This window comes from Meleagris gallopavo, chromosome 2, assembly GCF_905368555.1.
Source record: "Meleagris gallopavo chromosome 2, MGAL_WU_HG_1.1, whole genome shotgun sequence".
In the NCBI taxonomy this organism is placed as follows: Eukaryota; Metazoa; Chordata; class Aves; order Galliformes; family Phasianidae; genus Meleagris; species Meleagris gallopavo.
Window position 1 is genome coordinate 61,061,344 of NC_139405.1, and position 14,873 is coordinate 61,076,216.

At 35.8% G+C, this 14,873-nt stretch overlaps 1 protein-coding gene across 6 annotated transcripts in view; it reads left to right on the top strand.

Moving 5' to 3' along the window:
- TBC1D32 (TBC1 domain family member 32) overlaps window positions 1–14,873 on the top strand; it is an 80,193-nt gene that overhangs the window by 39,476 nt on the left and 25,844 nt on the right. For all 6 annotated transcript variants that reach the window (XM_085217397.1, XM_085217396.1, XM_085217398.1 and 3 more), the window contains exons 24-27: window positions 4,778–4,900; window positions 6,720–6,828; window positions 7,638–7,731; window positions 13,109–13,234. In XM_085217397.1, coding sequence (XP_085073523.1) covers window positions 4,778–4,900; window positions 6,720–6,828; window positions 7,638–7,731; window positions 13,109–13,234 — 452 coding nt within the window. The remainder of the gene's footprint in view (window positions 1–4,777; window positions 4,901–6,719; window positions 6,829–7,637; window positions 7,732–13,108; window positions 13,235–14,873) is intronic.

Genomic DNA, 14,873 nt, shown 5'->3' on the forward strand with positions numbered 1-14,873 from the left:
GAGGAGAGGCAAGAATATGGTAATAGCAAGAAGGAATTGTGTATTGGAAGTATTTCTTTCTTTCTTTAATTCTATGAGTCGTATTCTGTAAGTGTGAAGGCCTAAATAATCTTCCAGTTATTTTCTATCAACCTTTTCTCTGTTACATGAGAACTGATTCAATTAACAATTAACTAGTGAGCCATTTTCAACTATTTTATCCAAAGGTAAACAATTATTTGGAAAGCAGCATCTTACTGCTAAGTGTGCATACTGGATGTAAGGGACAAGACTTCTGCAGTAGCGATAACTGGAAAGTGCACATGTCCTGCAAATCAGTGACTCCTGTTTAATAATCCAAATTTAAAAGAGAACAGAGTCTGCATTACTAATGAAATGGAGCTGCAACAGGATTGTCTGCTTTCACATTATGTGATTGTTATATAATTAATGTTTTGGGTTTTTTTGTTTGGTTGGTTGGTTTTTTTTAGTTTATACGTTAATATATTTGTTAGGTTTGTGTCATGGTTCAGCCTGGTTTGGGCTACTTCTTTGATAAGGAGGCAAAGGGACCTGTGGACCCATGCCCCTGGGAAGTCAGGGAGAAGGGAAAAGGTCGGGAGATGGGGCTGGACTGAGGATAATGGTGACAACAAGCTAAGGAACTTGATTTACTAAATATAGTAGTGGAATGTGAGATAACACAATATAATACAATATGATTAGAATTGAAACTAATCAATCAAATGAAATGAGAAAGTGAGAGTTTCTGAAACTGAAGTCCTTGCGGCAATGCTGTAGGTGGAATGGCCACAGAGCAGGGAGGAAAGTCTTGTGACTCCCAGTCAGTTTTGTCTTTCCTTCCAAATGGAAAATGGAAATGGAAAAATGAAGTTTTCTAGGAGTTGTAGCTGATTCTTCTCTTTTGAGACCAAGAAACTGGAAATATTGACAATCCCTGGAACTGCATCATTAACTCTTTAACTCCCAGCACACTGCATGATATTATGTTGTGGCTTTGCTTTCAGTGTGACAATTATAACCTTTGGTTGCTTAGAAAGATAATGTGTGGAGGCATGTTCTCTCATTATTATCAACTTTTGTTCAATCTGAAAAGGCAGTTTGAAAAGCTTTACATTGTTGGAGCTTCCACGTGCCTGTTATGCTTCAGAACTAACTAGGTGCCTTTCAGTTTCTCTTTTTATAGCCTTTTCTACTGATCTGGCACTCACGATAGTAATTGTAACTTACTTTTTGGATTAGTATTCTCACTGGAGCTCAGGCAGTTACTCAAAGCATAATAAAGAATAAATCAAATTTATAATGTAGGCTTTGATGTGAAGTTTTTTGAGGTTATCCCCTGTGATGACAACAGTGGAATTATTTCATGAAAATTTTGATTCGGGCTTCTCTGGTGGTATCCATATTCATTTATCAAGAAGGAAATTATCCTATGAGGTCCCAATCTTCATTTTTCCTCTCATGTTTTTAATATTGATTCCTGAGAGAGAAGCATAGAGCATAACTTGTCCCATAACTGAGCTCTATACAAAGCATTCTTTGTATTTACACTAAGCTGAATCATCCATGCCTGTATTTATAGCAGTCAATGATTGTAGGCCAAGAAAAAACCCTTTCCTGGAGACTAGCCTAGCCCTCCATTTGGGGGTCACATCATTAAAATGCATTATGGATGGCATAGGCATACACATATCAGGTTTGGTCAACAGTTGCGCAGTGTCTGAACAAACAAATTATTGAGATCTCAACAGTATAGTTTACTTCAGATGTGCCTTATTTCTTTTTTCCCTGTGGTGGATGTACTACTTCTGCTTATAGCATAACATTTTGTTTTATTTTTTATTGCTGGAACTATGCACTGGGTCTGGCTGAGATTAAGGTAACTTTTTTGTTTGTTTGTATGTTTTTATTTGTGGCTAAAACAACATTGATAACACACCAGTGTTTTGGCTGACACTGTGCAAGCACTGCTCAGGAGCAGGACTTTCTCTTTTTCCTACTTCCCAGCAAGTAGTCTGAAGTATGCAAGAGCTGGCGCTTATTGGCCAAAAGGGTATACCATATAATAGCATACCTGGCAATGAAAACTTAGGTGTGGTGGGATTTGGTCTTGCAGGTAGCTGTTGCTTAGAAGATGGCAGAGCACTGAACTGCTTCTGGGAAGTGTTGTGTGACTACCTTTCAACCACTTGTGTTTTTTCCCATCTTTTCTTTAGTTACTAAGCCACCTATCTTGACCCGTGTGTTTTCTCACTTCTATTTTTCTCCTTCTCTCCCCATCCCATCATCTCTGTACTCTCCAGTCAGCTCTATTATAAACGTTGATAAGATCCCACAGAGCCATCTCTTCTTCAGACTGAACAATCACAGCCTTCTTAGCCAGTATCCTTGTTAGATGGCCTAAGCCTTTAAAATGTCATTTGAATGCCCTAGCAAGGGCTGTTTATTTTAGGATATTTCATATTTTGCCTCTTACCCTTCTGCCTAATTCTGTTTGCCTATGATTTGCTTTGTTTTTCTGCTTTGCCTTGTGTATTGGAGATGTTCTAAGCATCCTTAGCCATCAGTCTTCTCCTTGTGGCTTTTAGCTGCTGGAAACCTCAGACAGGTTCTTTACCACTAATAATTATCCTACTTAATGGTAGAAAAGGTCCAGTTTCATGGTCATGGTTTCGGTCCACTTCTGGTGGATTTTTCTTCTATATAGTAATGAAAAAAAAAACAACCATGCAGTGGATGTGTCATTTCTTCTTATGTGATTTAGAGAAGTACTGAAAATGAATCAGTGTCAGGAATAGTTAACATAAAATAAATAGAACTTGAAAAGGCTTGAACCTGAACAACAAAAAAAAAAGCAGCAGCAGCAAGAAAAAATATATACTATTATAGAATCATACAATCCTTAGAGCTGGAAGGGACCATTAAAAGGTCATCTAGTCCAACTGTCCTGCAGTGAACAGGGACATTCACAGCTGGATCAGAGTGCTCAGAGCCTAGTCCAATCTGGCCTTGAAAGTCTCCAGAGATGGGGCATCCACCACACCTCTGGGCAACCCATTCCAGTGTTTCACCACCCTCACTGTAGAAAACCTTTTTCCTTATATCCAAGCTAAATCTACCCTTTTTAAGCTTGAAACAATTTATCTTTGTCCTGTCATCACAGACCCTGCTAAAGAGTCTGTCCCATTCTTTTCTGTAGCTCCCTGTTAGATATGGAAAGGCCACTATCAGGTCACCTCAAAGCCTTCTCTTCTCCTGCTCTTCCAGTCTGTCCTCGTAGGAGAAATGCTTTATTTCTTGGATCATTTTCGTGGACCTCCTCTGAACGCACTCCAACAGGTCTGTGTCTCTCCTGTGCTGAGGACTCGGCATCTAGATACAGTACTCTAGCTGAGGCCTCACCAGCACACGATAGAGGGGCAGGATCACTTCCTTCAACCTGCTGGCCATGCTTCTTTTGATGCAGCCCAGGATGCTGTTGGCTTTCTGAGCTGCAAGGGCACGTTGGTGGCTCATATCCAGCTTTCCAACTACCAGTAACACCACGTCCATTTTGATGGGTCCTGTGCTCAAACCTGTCGAGGTCCATCTGGATGGCATCTAGTCTCTTGGGTCTGTCTACCTCATTGCACAGCTTGTATCATCCTCAAACTTGCTGAGGGTGCACTCGACCTCACTGTCAATGTCATTGATGTAGCTGTTAAAGAGCATCATTCCTAGCACTGACCCCTGGGGGCACCACTCTTCACTGATCTCCATCCAGGAAATTTATATTATCTTGGCTATTTATTCCTTGGTCACAACTGTGAATTTGTGGGTTTTAAATCATCCATAGAATGGCCTGTGAATTTTTGCCATTGTCAGTAGAAGTATTTTGCGAATTTCATGGAAGAAACAAGCATTGACTAATAGACTATAAATTTCAAACAAGACACAGTTCATATCAAGTCTTACATAAAGGCAAACAGTAATACTGATGATAATTTATTATGTTTGTTAAGGTTGTAATAAAAGTATATAAGAATAGCAGCAAGAATGCATATTTGTATCATTTTGCATGAACAGGAAGCCTTCAATGAAATTATTCTGTTTCTGTGTTAATAGTGAACAGATTAATATAAAGAAAAAGACAAGGAATTGAATTGACCTACGACAGATTCATATGGATTAGTTTTACTGTTAACTTGCTCTGAAGTTTAAAAAAAAAATTGTGTGTAATGTGCTACTGTGATTATTAACCATTCTTTCGAGATTTTCAGAGATATGAAAAACAGCAGATTTGCTGGTTTAGTTGTATGTTAAATATTTTATTGTTTTTGAACTGTTGTTAAATGTGGTCATACAGAAGTGCTTATGAGCATATTTTCTGAAGGAAAGATGTATTTTTATCTTGTCTCTCTCCAATCCTCACGCTGCCCAGAATAACCTAATTTTTAAATTACCTTACCAGCCTATTATTGAATAATTTCTTCATGTCACATAGAATGTTTTATTCAGTCTGTGTCATTTCTGTGATATAAATTCAAAATCATACTGAGCTGACCAATGAAGAATCTCTAGGAACTATTCCCTTTTTGCTCAAGGTTGTGACACTTGAGTGGTTTAAAAGGATATATAAGAGCATTTCTAACCCAGTTCTGTCTGAGTGTTTTTCAGATCCTGAAACTTCCCTCCTTTTCCCCCATGTTGAGATCTCATAAAAGTGTTCACCTTTGTCTTATTCTGCATTACTGGTATTCTGACTGATACACTATCATTTTGATGTGTCCTTCTGCAGGCTGTTAAATGTGCTATGCTGTGAGCTTAATACCCTTTTGCTCTTGGAGACTCAGTATAAAGTGTCACAAGTTTTACTCACTGCTCAGGAAGAAAATGTCACAGAAGCTTCAGAAGGACCAGGGTGAGAATTGACCAATGTAAATGCTACTTTTAACTGTCAGACTTTTCTCCTCAGAATATATGAGTAATGTAGTGGCTTTAAATATACAGATGCTCTCAATGAAGCTGTCATCTAATCTGTTTTTTCTTGTGCGCACGCTTGTCATCAGTTTCAAATTAACAAAAAATGCAGCAGACTTGTTCTGTTTCCTACTTCCAAATCAAAACTGTAAATCTGAAAGTATTTTATTTGCATCAATCTTTTTTCTTTGTGTGTGTGTGTGAATGTAAATGCACATTTTTAAATAATTACTCTTTTTACTTGTTACTCTTTTTATGTATATAATATTATTCGTGTTCATGTAGGTGGGGCATTAAGGTGGGCCTGGGTCAACCTAATGAGGTTCAACACAGCAAAGTGCAAGGTTTTGCACTTGGGCCAGAGGAATCCCAGGCATCCATATAGGCCATACAGACTTGAAGGAGTGATCCTTGAGAGCAGCTCTGCAGGGAAAGACCTGGGGGTCTTGATGGATGAAAAGCTTAACATGAGCCAGCAGTGTGCCCTTGCGGCTCAGAAAGCAAATGATATGCTGGGCTGCTTCAGAAGAAGGGTGGCCAGCAGGGACAGGGAGGTGCTTGTCCCCCTCTACTCTGCTCTTGTGAGGCCCCATCTGGAGTACTGTGTCCAGGTCTGGAGCCCCCAGAACAAGAAAGACAGAGAACTGTTGGAGAGGGTCCAGAGGAGGACCACAAAGATGATCAGGGGACTAGAGCACCTCTCCTATGAGGGCAGGCTGAGGGAGCTGGGCTCATTGCAGCCTTTCAGTACCTAAAAAGAGCCTACAAACAGGGGGGGAATCAACTCTTTGAAAGGGTTGATAACTGTAGGACAGGGGAAAATGGTTTTAAGTTGAGGGAGGGAAGATTTAGGTTGGATGTCAGGGGGAAGTTCTTTACAGAGAGAGTGGTGAGGTGCTGGAACAGGCTGCCCAGAGAGATTGTGGATGCCCCGTCCCTGGAGGTGTTCAAGGCCAGATTGGATGGGGCCCTGGGCAGCCTGGTGTCGTATTGAATGTGGAGGTTGGTGGCTGTGCATGTGGCAGGGGGGTAGGAGATTCATGATTCTTGAGGTCCCTTCCAATCCTGGCCATTCTGTGATTCTGTGATGTACTAAAGGCTCCAGTACTTTGATTTTTTTGTATTTATAACTTAGTCATCTCTCCAACTGCAGTGGCTTTCTGTTGCTGTCATGTAAATAATAATGCACAATGCACCTTTAAGAAATGAAAGCTTATTTGATGGTCCGAAGCTGATAGTCATTTAGTCCCTGACACTTTGTCCTTTCTGAGAGCATTTGAACATTAAGAACTAAACTCTTACTATTTGCCATATGGGGCCAGTACAGAGCTTGGATCAAACGGTGTGGGCTAAATCTCGACAGATAAATGCCATTATTACTATTTGAAGAAGAGACCTATTATTTCTTTGATCAATAGCTCATACTGTATTCTAAGAAACTTGGTGTATAAAAACTGAGTTTTATTCCTTTTAAAAATTTTAGCATCCTGGGCTGCAGAGTAACTTCAGACATTGAGCTGTGTGTTCCTAAATTCTGAGTAACTACTTATTTGTTAAGGCAGAAATTTACTGGATGTCCAAATAACAAACAAATCTTGACACTCTATTAACTCTTTCTGCCCTAGTTACTGAGCATATGGATGTAATAAAATTTGTGAAGTTTTCTGCTCTTTTTTTGTCTCCTAATTGCCAAGACGTGTCACTGATAAATTGGTTCTAATTCTATTTCAGTTAGTTTTGTGTGTTGTTTTGTTTTCCAGAGATTTTATCGTCGATAGTCTATCAGTTGAGAGAAACCATGTTCTTGTCAGAATAAATCTTATTGGAGGACCACAGGAAAGAATTTTGCCTTTGAGAACGCTAGATAAGGTTATAATAGTTTTAACAATTTTTATTTCTCTAACTCTCATTGATTGAAAACTTTTTGATATCAGCATGTGCAAATTATTTATTATTAAAAAATAGCAGTCTGCCTTTAGTTTTATAAATGTCTACCATTGTCGTGGAAAAATAAATATGTTCCTTTTACTGTCTAGGTGTTTAGTTTGCATGTGTTTGGGACTTGCCACATTCAGATGAAATTTTTGTGTTGTTTTATTTTAGTGTTTCTTTTCTCATTATAAAATTGAATGCAATTTGTCTATTTCTCACTTTTATATTCCTGTATTTTCTTCTTTGCCTCTTCTTTTTTTACAATCCTCTTATGTGATGTTTTTTCTATTCATGGTTTTTCATCTGTAGTGTCTAATACTTTGAGCTTTCATTGATGTTCTAACAGTGCAGTGTTTGTTAAGCACTTCCTTTAAATGTTCTGCTGCTAACTGGCTGTCGCTCTCAAAGACAAAAAGCAAATTACTGTCAGCACAGGAAAGCCAGTAGATCATGTATAAAATTGAAATACAGCGCTTTTTTGAGAACGGCTATTTCCCTGTTGGTTGAAAAAAAGCATCATAGCATCAAAACTGTCAGTGATATGCACCAGAACAAGGTATAGCTCAAATGCTTTGTGGATTTTGTGTCCTTTAACTTTTAGTTATGAAGTATTTTATTTTGCACTGTAGTATCAAGCATAATTTTGTTGCATAATCAGTAGTTCTGGGAACCTGACATGTGTAGTAATTGAGAAAATGCTATTAATTCATCTCCTGTCTTAATTTACTTTTTTGTCCTCTTTCTAGGGCAGTGATCCATATCCGTGGCCAATGTTTTCATCATTCCCTTTGCCAAAGTGCTATCTTGCAGAAGTTCCTAAGAAAGCTGATTTCAGACAAGGTACATACAAAGCATGCAAATACTGGAGATGTTGAACAGGCATATGTTTTTGTGTTTTTTTTTTTTTCTTTTTCTTTTTTTTGTTTCCTTAGGTTATAATCTCATGAATACCTAAGGATTTTTTATTTTTGGCTGCATTTGTAGCTAAACAACTCAGTTTGGCTTTGCTTGTCTATCTTTGTGCAACTGTCAATCTGCAAAGCTCTGTTTAGAAATCTAATTCCTATGCAAACCTCAAGATTAACCTTTTGGCTCAAGTCAGGTGGGTGACTCATGAGATATATTTATATCATTTCGCTAGTAACTGAAGCAAGACATTATGGTTAAGCTACAATTTTTTTGTACACTGTTTCCTTGATTCAGATCCCTGTGTTTACAAAACTTGGTGGTGTGTGAAATAGACAGCGTTTAGGATAGTCGATTTCCACATTGAACATCAATTTACAATGTGGGCAGACTGAAGAATCCTTTGAAGAACTAGCTAGGCAAAGCAGTTTAATTCATACAGAGAATCCATTTAAAAATTTTAATTTGCATAGACAATGCAGAAGAACATGCTGAATGAGTTACAGTAAATAAATCTTTTTTTATATTTGTTCACGTTCATTATATCCTTGAAATGTAATTATTAGAACTTATTTTTAAATTTCCTTAGCAGATGTTGATTTTCAGAAGAGACAGAAATTCTACATTAACAGTAGTCTAAACATGTATTTATAAATATCTGGAAAAATAAAAGAGTTGACAAATTTTATAAAGAGTAGATGACTTTAAATCACTTCTGACAAGAGAAAAAACCATATTGTTATAAAACAAAGGAAAGTTCTTTATCTTCAGTAATGCAAGACAGAAGATAACTGTCAGTTTAAGCTAGTGAGTTGTGGGTACTGCAGTCTTTGGAAAACAGATACATTGGAGAGATTCTAGAGCAGAGCTACAAGTTGTGCCTTTGAGGTGTGACGTGTGAATATATACTGAAATCATAGAATCACAGAAAATTCCGATTTGGAAGGGACCCACAAGGATCACGGAGTCCAACTCCTGACTTCACATAAGTAGTAGAGTAGTGTAGTTATTTGTTATTCAGAATACAACTATTAAAAATAATGGATTTTTTACTTGTAATATTAACTGCTGTAGGTTATTAAAAGTTAAACGTTTTAGAACTGTATTATACTATAAAAGTCACACTTTGTTAGCACAGATCTGTTTATCTTCTCTCCTAGTTCTGCACTTGAGACAGTTGGTGATAAGAGTGACTGGAGAATAGCATCTGTAATTTTCCTGCAATGACACACTCTGCTTAGTATTTTCCATGATTCATTATCTTCTCTCTTCCTAAGCTACAGTCCAGAATTGCTACCAAAGATCTTCTGTAATCATATTCCTAAAGCCTTTTGTTATTCTATCTCAGCTATTGTTTTCTGAATTCTGCCATTGCTTTGTACTCTGGCTTGAGTGGAAACATGCTGCAGTGTTTCTGTTTTTTTAATCAGATTTGTTTTCAGCAGACTTTTTAATCTCTTGCTTTCCCTGCACTGTCCTCTGTCAAACACCAGCTTTAATAGCTTGCCTGTTATCCTTTGTAAGTTAATACAAGCATCTTTATCGCCTGCACTTTTGTGGCTTGTCCTTCTTACAAGCTTCATTTTTTTCACTCTCTTTCACACTGAGTTACTGAAAGATGAAGGACAATAGGTTTACAGACCTATCTGAAATGTGTATGGGCTTCTCTGAAATGCGTATTCCTATAAGGATTTGTTTTCATGTAACAGGGCAATATAATGCAGTCAGGTTATTCATTATCTCTGACATCAGATTTTGAATGAGGTACACATGAATTTACAGGTCTGAGATACTTTGTCACAGAAAAACAGTTTTGTCATGTCCACAATTAAATAAAAAAGGGGTTGTGGCATTTCTTAGGTTTTCTAAAGCACTTACGAATTTTCCTTGCCTGCTTTAGGCACATAAGCTAGCTGAAGAATAATGTCAAGAATTAATAAGCCACTTCTTTTCGGGAACAAAATCAGTATGATCTTACAGAAAGTTATAGTGTGGTGGTTCAGATTTCATGTGCAGTGATAGTGTAGGTTCAATAGCTTCATGAACTGGTAAATAAGATTATTTTTTTGACAAGGCTACACAAAGCTACCAGTGCTAGCACAAAGAAATGGGAAAATATAACCAGCTACATGGAAAGAAAAACTCAGAACTTCAGGATATGAATTAAATTGCATAAGCTTCTTCCAATGATTTCTTGTTATTGTCAATCAATTTAATAGCCCACTGTCATCTGAAAAGGAAGGTCTTACTCATTATATAGAGACAAACTGCAAAGAAAAATATGGGTCAAATCAAGAAGCCAGGAGGAAGCAGCAGAGATGGTTATGTCATGGTCTTGAAAGCCTACTTTCTTGAAATTATTGTGGCATTTTTGTGTAGTTTTATTTCCATTAGTGGAATCAAAATTTCATTTTGGTCTGTTCAATGACTTGATTGCTTAAGTCTCAACTTGTAGTTTCTGATCCTCAGCTGACAAACTGAATTACTACAGTCCTTCAGGAAGTGAAAACTTGTGTAACTTGTAAAAGAGTGTTTTCTGCAGTTCTGAGATTTTCTTCAACCTTAACCTGTTACAGAAACGGCAGAAAAAGAAAAAAAATAACTAAAATCCTATGATAATACTCTAGGAGCCAGTCCTTCTTTGCACTAATTTTTCATATTCACATAAACTGTTCGAAGCATCAGTGAATGTTATTTGGAAAGATATTAACTGAGAATTTAGTTGAGGATGAAAAAAGAAATTTCATGTTAATTAATTTGGAAGAGTTATTAATGCTAATAATTAAGTTGCTATAATCAGCTTTTTTGAAATAGTATATGTTGTTTTAATAAATTTAGTAAGAGGAAAACAATTTACTGATTATATATCATTAAGGGCTTTAGACCAGCTTAAACTATATGCGTTATAGTAAATCTTTTGAAAATACTTTAATCAGCTTAAAATAATAAGATCATTTGAAAATAGTATTTTTATTGTAGAAACAATTAAGTTGTGTTTGAAAACTGAATACTGAAACGCTATGCACATATGAAAGTAATGAAAGGATTTGTAAAGAGCAATAGATTTGCTCAAACACTTTTTGAGTCTTTAATAAGAAGTCACCTTTTAAGACAGAATTCAATTCTACAGTGGTTGGTGGAGTTTAGTTCTATTTTTTCCAAGACATAGAAGCAGAGCAAAGAATAGCCCAGACTGTGATCTTTTCAAAGTGATAGGAATTGCATGATCCCACAGAAAAGGGATTGCTCACAGTTGGAATGAGTTCTATGCATTTATCTTATTACAGGATAAAAACTTTTTTTTGTTCTCAAGTTGACAAGAGAATACATAACACGGTCAATTACTCTGGGAACCAAGTAGATTGAGGAGAGATGCTCTTATTGATTGCTTCCATTTTTTTATGGCCAGTATTTCATGCTAGAAATCTGAGTTTGATCTCTTTTCTCTTCCATATAATTACCCTTATAAATTACTTAACTTGAAATTTGCTCTGCCTTCAGAGGAAAGAAGAAATGAAAGAATGAGTAGATGAATCAGTCCTTCCTATAATATTTACATTTTTAAACAAATCTTGGATTTGGAAAGAAACAAACTATTAGTCAAAGCATATGAATGCATTATTTTAATCACTACTTTGTATGCACTGTTCAGTGTGCTGCTTCATCATGTGTCCATAGTTTTCCTAATATTCGGTGTTCCGTCTGAATTCCAAAATAGAAATTTTAGGTGCAGAAGATATTTGATTTAAAAAGATATATATTCAGACTTTTAAGTACAGACATCATTTTGTTAAAAGCCAGCCTAGCATTTCTATGTCTGTTACAGTGTCACTGTGTTTGTTCTGTTTTCATACTTCTGTTTGGACTTGGTTAGTTGTGAAACTTACTGCCTAGACCCATGATGTTTGATTCTAGAAAAATGATAGAGTATATGTAATTTCCTCTAACTTGGTTGAAATTAGAGGAAAAAAAAAAAACTTTTAGCCAAGAGAAAAGAGTGCATGCTTTCTGTCCTTTTGTCATTGCATCAGAGGCAATATTAACTTGGAATATGTGTTTCTGTATTGTAAAGAAAACGAGAATATGGCTTTAATAACAAGATAAGAGTGACAGTGAGGAGCAACCTTTGAAATTCTTTGTAATAAAGAGGATTCTTTCATAAAGATTTTTCTACAAACTGTAGCACAGATTTGTTTTATAAAGAATGTAATAAAAAATGTTATCTGCTATTTTTATGACTTGTATGTACCAAAACACTGTACTTTAATACAGTGCTCAGGTAAAGCACTCTGGAGTTAGAAAATGCCCGAATTATTCTTGCATCTTGACAGCACCAGTGAAGAACCTGTGGCTGTGGCTATGGAACATGTTGGGTGCATTTCTTCAGAGAACTGAGTGTGAAATCCTACATTTTTTCTAAATATTAATATCAAATTTGCAAGGTAGTTTTGGGTCATTTTTTAGTGACACCAAACATAAATGTTCAGAGAAGTCTTTTTCCCCAGTTTTGACTCCTTCTGCTGAAGTTGGGAAGCATTGGGGATTATTAGCACAGCTATTATAAGAATTTTCATACCATTTGGGATCCAGTGCATTTTCACAAAATTTACTTGATAGGTGTGCCTCACAATCTGAAGGCATACATGTATATACCTTTGTATCTATCCACAATATAAGTATCTGAAAAAAAGCTGCTGACTGGAAAAAGAAGAAATTTTCTGTGGAACACTGTTGCTTTCTACCTGGAATGCTTCATTTAGCATTCAATAAAATAATGCTACCACCTCACTTTTATTTTTAATCCAGTGATGTTTGGTGAATATTCTTTGCATATCTTTATTATTTTAGATTCTGTGATGAAATTTTCGATATCAGAGATGAAATTACATGGAAATACCAATTTTATCTCTTTAAAATAAATTCCACTTCTTCTAATTTTTGAACAAAGATGTAATAAATTTAGCGCAATTACAGCATGTACCACAGGAACAACTTAAATGTTCAAAACGCAGCAGTAGCTAAATCAGTTATTCTGTTCTGTGTAAAACAGAATGTGGTTAGCTTCAGAGTCTAGCTGCTCCTCCAATTTGTCGTACGATAAAGGATTCTTAGTCTTTTCTTTGTAACGTGACTTCTGTCAAAAAAAAAAAAAAAGGCAATAGCTATATTTGACTTTTCTGATATTTGATATGGATCTACTTTGTCTCTGAGGTGCTCTGTATCTAATAACAATAGTAGCTAAGTTTTTAAAAAAGGAGAAAAAAAAGCCAGGGTTGTCATTACAGAATAACACTAGTTTTATTTCTTCTAGATAAAGTTCTTGACAAGCTGATATCGATTTTACAAAATCCAGATGGACAATCCGAGTGGGCCGAAATTTGCAGAAGGCAATTCTGCAAAATCATGAAAACCAGACCAGATACCATCAGTGGAGCAAGTGAGTATGACTTACTGATTTTAACAAAGCAAGCAAACAGAAGGCCTTTAGCATGCAGCTGTTCTTTAATGTTTCACTGAGTTATGTTTTCTAAACAAGTAGTCAATTTTGTGTTAATTAACAAACTATTTCAATGTGATAGTCCCCAGGAAACAGAATTGACAAATTTTAATAAATGTTTCCGGAATATAGGCTTACTAAACATCAAATAATCTTCTCATTCAGCTTCTTCATTCTCATGTGCATTTTTAACAAAGAATAAGCATATACTGGTTAATTGTTATAGATAAGTGAAAACAGGAAAAAAAAAAAAAAAAAAAAAAAAAAAAGCTGGAGTCACTCATGGCATAAATGATCAAATGCCTTAATAACTCACTTGTAATAAAAAATTATACTTGTATAGCAATAAAGAAGCTAGGTGTTTTCAGAAATTGCTGACTTCCAATTCAGTAAAAATTCTGATTATGTTCAGAATAGTGTAATATTTTTTTCATAGATGCCAAAGACTTCCCTTTAAATTCTTTACGAAACCAACTAATAAAGTTGTGAATATATAAGAAATATTTTGTATATGGGATCAAAGTAACCCAGCAAGTGTGTTTTGCATAAGAGACCTGAATTTTATGGTAATTTGTATAGCTGTACGAAAGAAAGCAACATAACAGTTTCAGAAGTTTTGAGGAAGTAATTTGTACAGGAACCTATTTAGTATTTGCTAGTAAGAAACTTGTCATTTGTATAAATATTGTTAAAATAAAAAACTGAATATAAATAACTGAATGTTTCTAAATTCTACGTATCTGTGCTTATAATTTACATTGTATTGTACATGCCCACAAATGCATGTATTCACAAAGCTTTGCGAAACAGGTGAGCAAATGGAGATTCATAACCACTGAGAAACAACTGAATATATTTGATGAGCTTCTGCTAGTGTAATAAAAACAAATTGTAACAATTAAAAAACCATTATATTTTCTAGCAAAAAAGGTGCGTTTCCTTTTCTTGCATCTCTGAGATCTAGTTGTTCAGTGTATTTTTTCAATGCTACATTGAAAGCATAAATAGTTTATCACTGTAAAATCAATTTTGTTTGAATGCAGCCTATTTTCTAGACTGATCTCTTGGATTTTTTTAAGTTTATGTTGAAGATTATTAGTCTGTTTTCCTGTATCTAAAAGGAATTCTTTGTTGACAAAACATACTTTTTATTTACAAAAAAAAAGCAAACAGAGCATACATTTTAAAGTAGCTGATTTACAAGGAGAAAAGAGAATTCACTTTGTGCTTTGTAGTAGCTATCAAAACCTGTGTAAGTTTTTTTCTGCAACTTTGTTGGAGATACCATAAGCTAGAATTAGAAATTGAAGAGAATCGTTAAGATTTCTTAACCAGAAGAGTAGGTTAACTGTTTCCAACATAGATGTAAGTAAAAGTGTGCAAGAAAGTATCCACAGAATTGTTAAGCCTGGCATGGACTTTTGCAAGGCATATGTCTTGCTCTCCCCACCCTTCACCAACTTCATAGCCCTTTTGTACAGTTTCTTACAATTTTATGTCCTCCTTGTATCATCTCACCCACAGCAGCACACAGTGCTTGAGATGAGGCCACACCAGTCCAGAGCAGGATGGGACAATC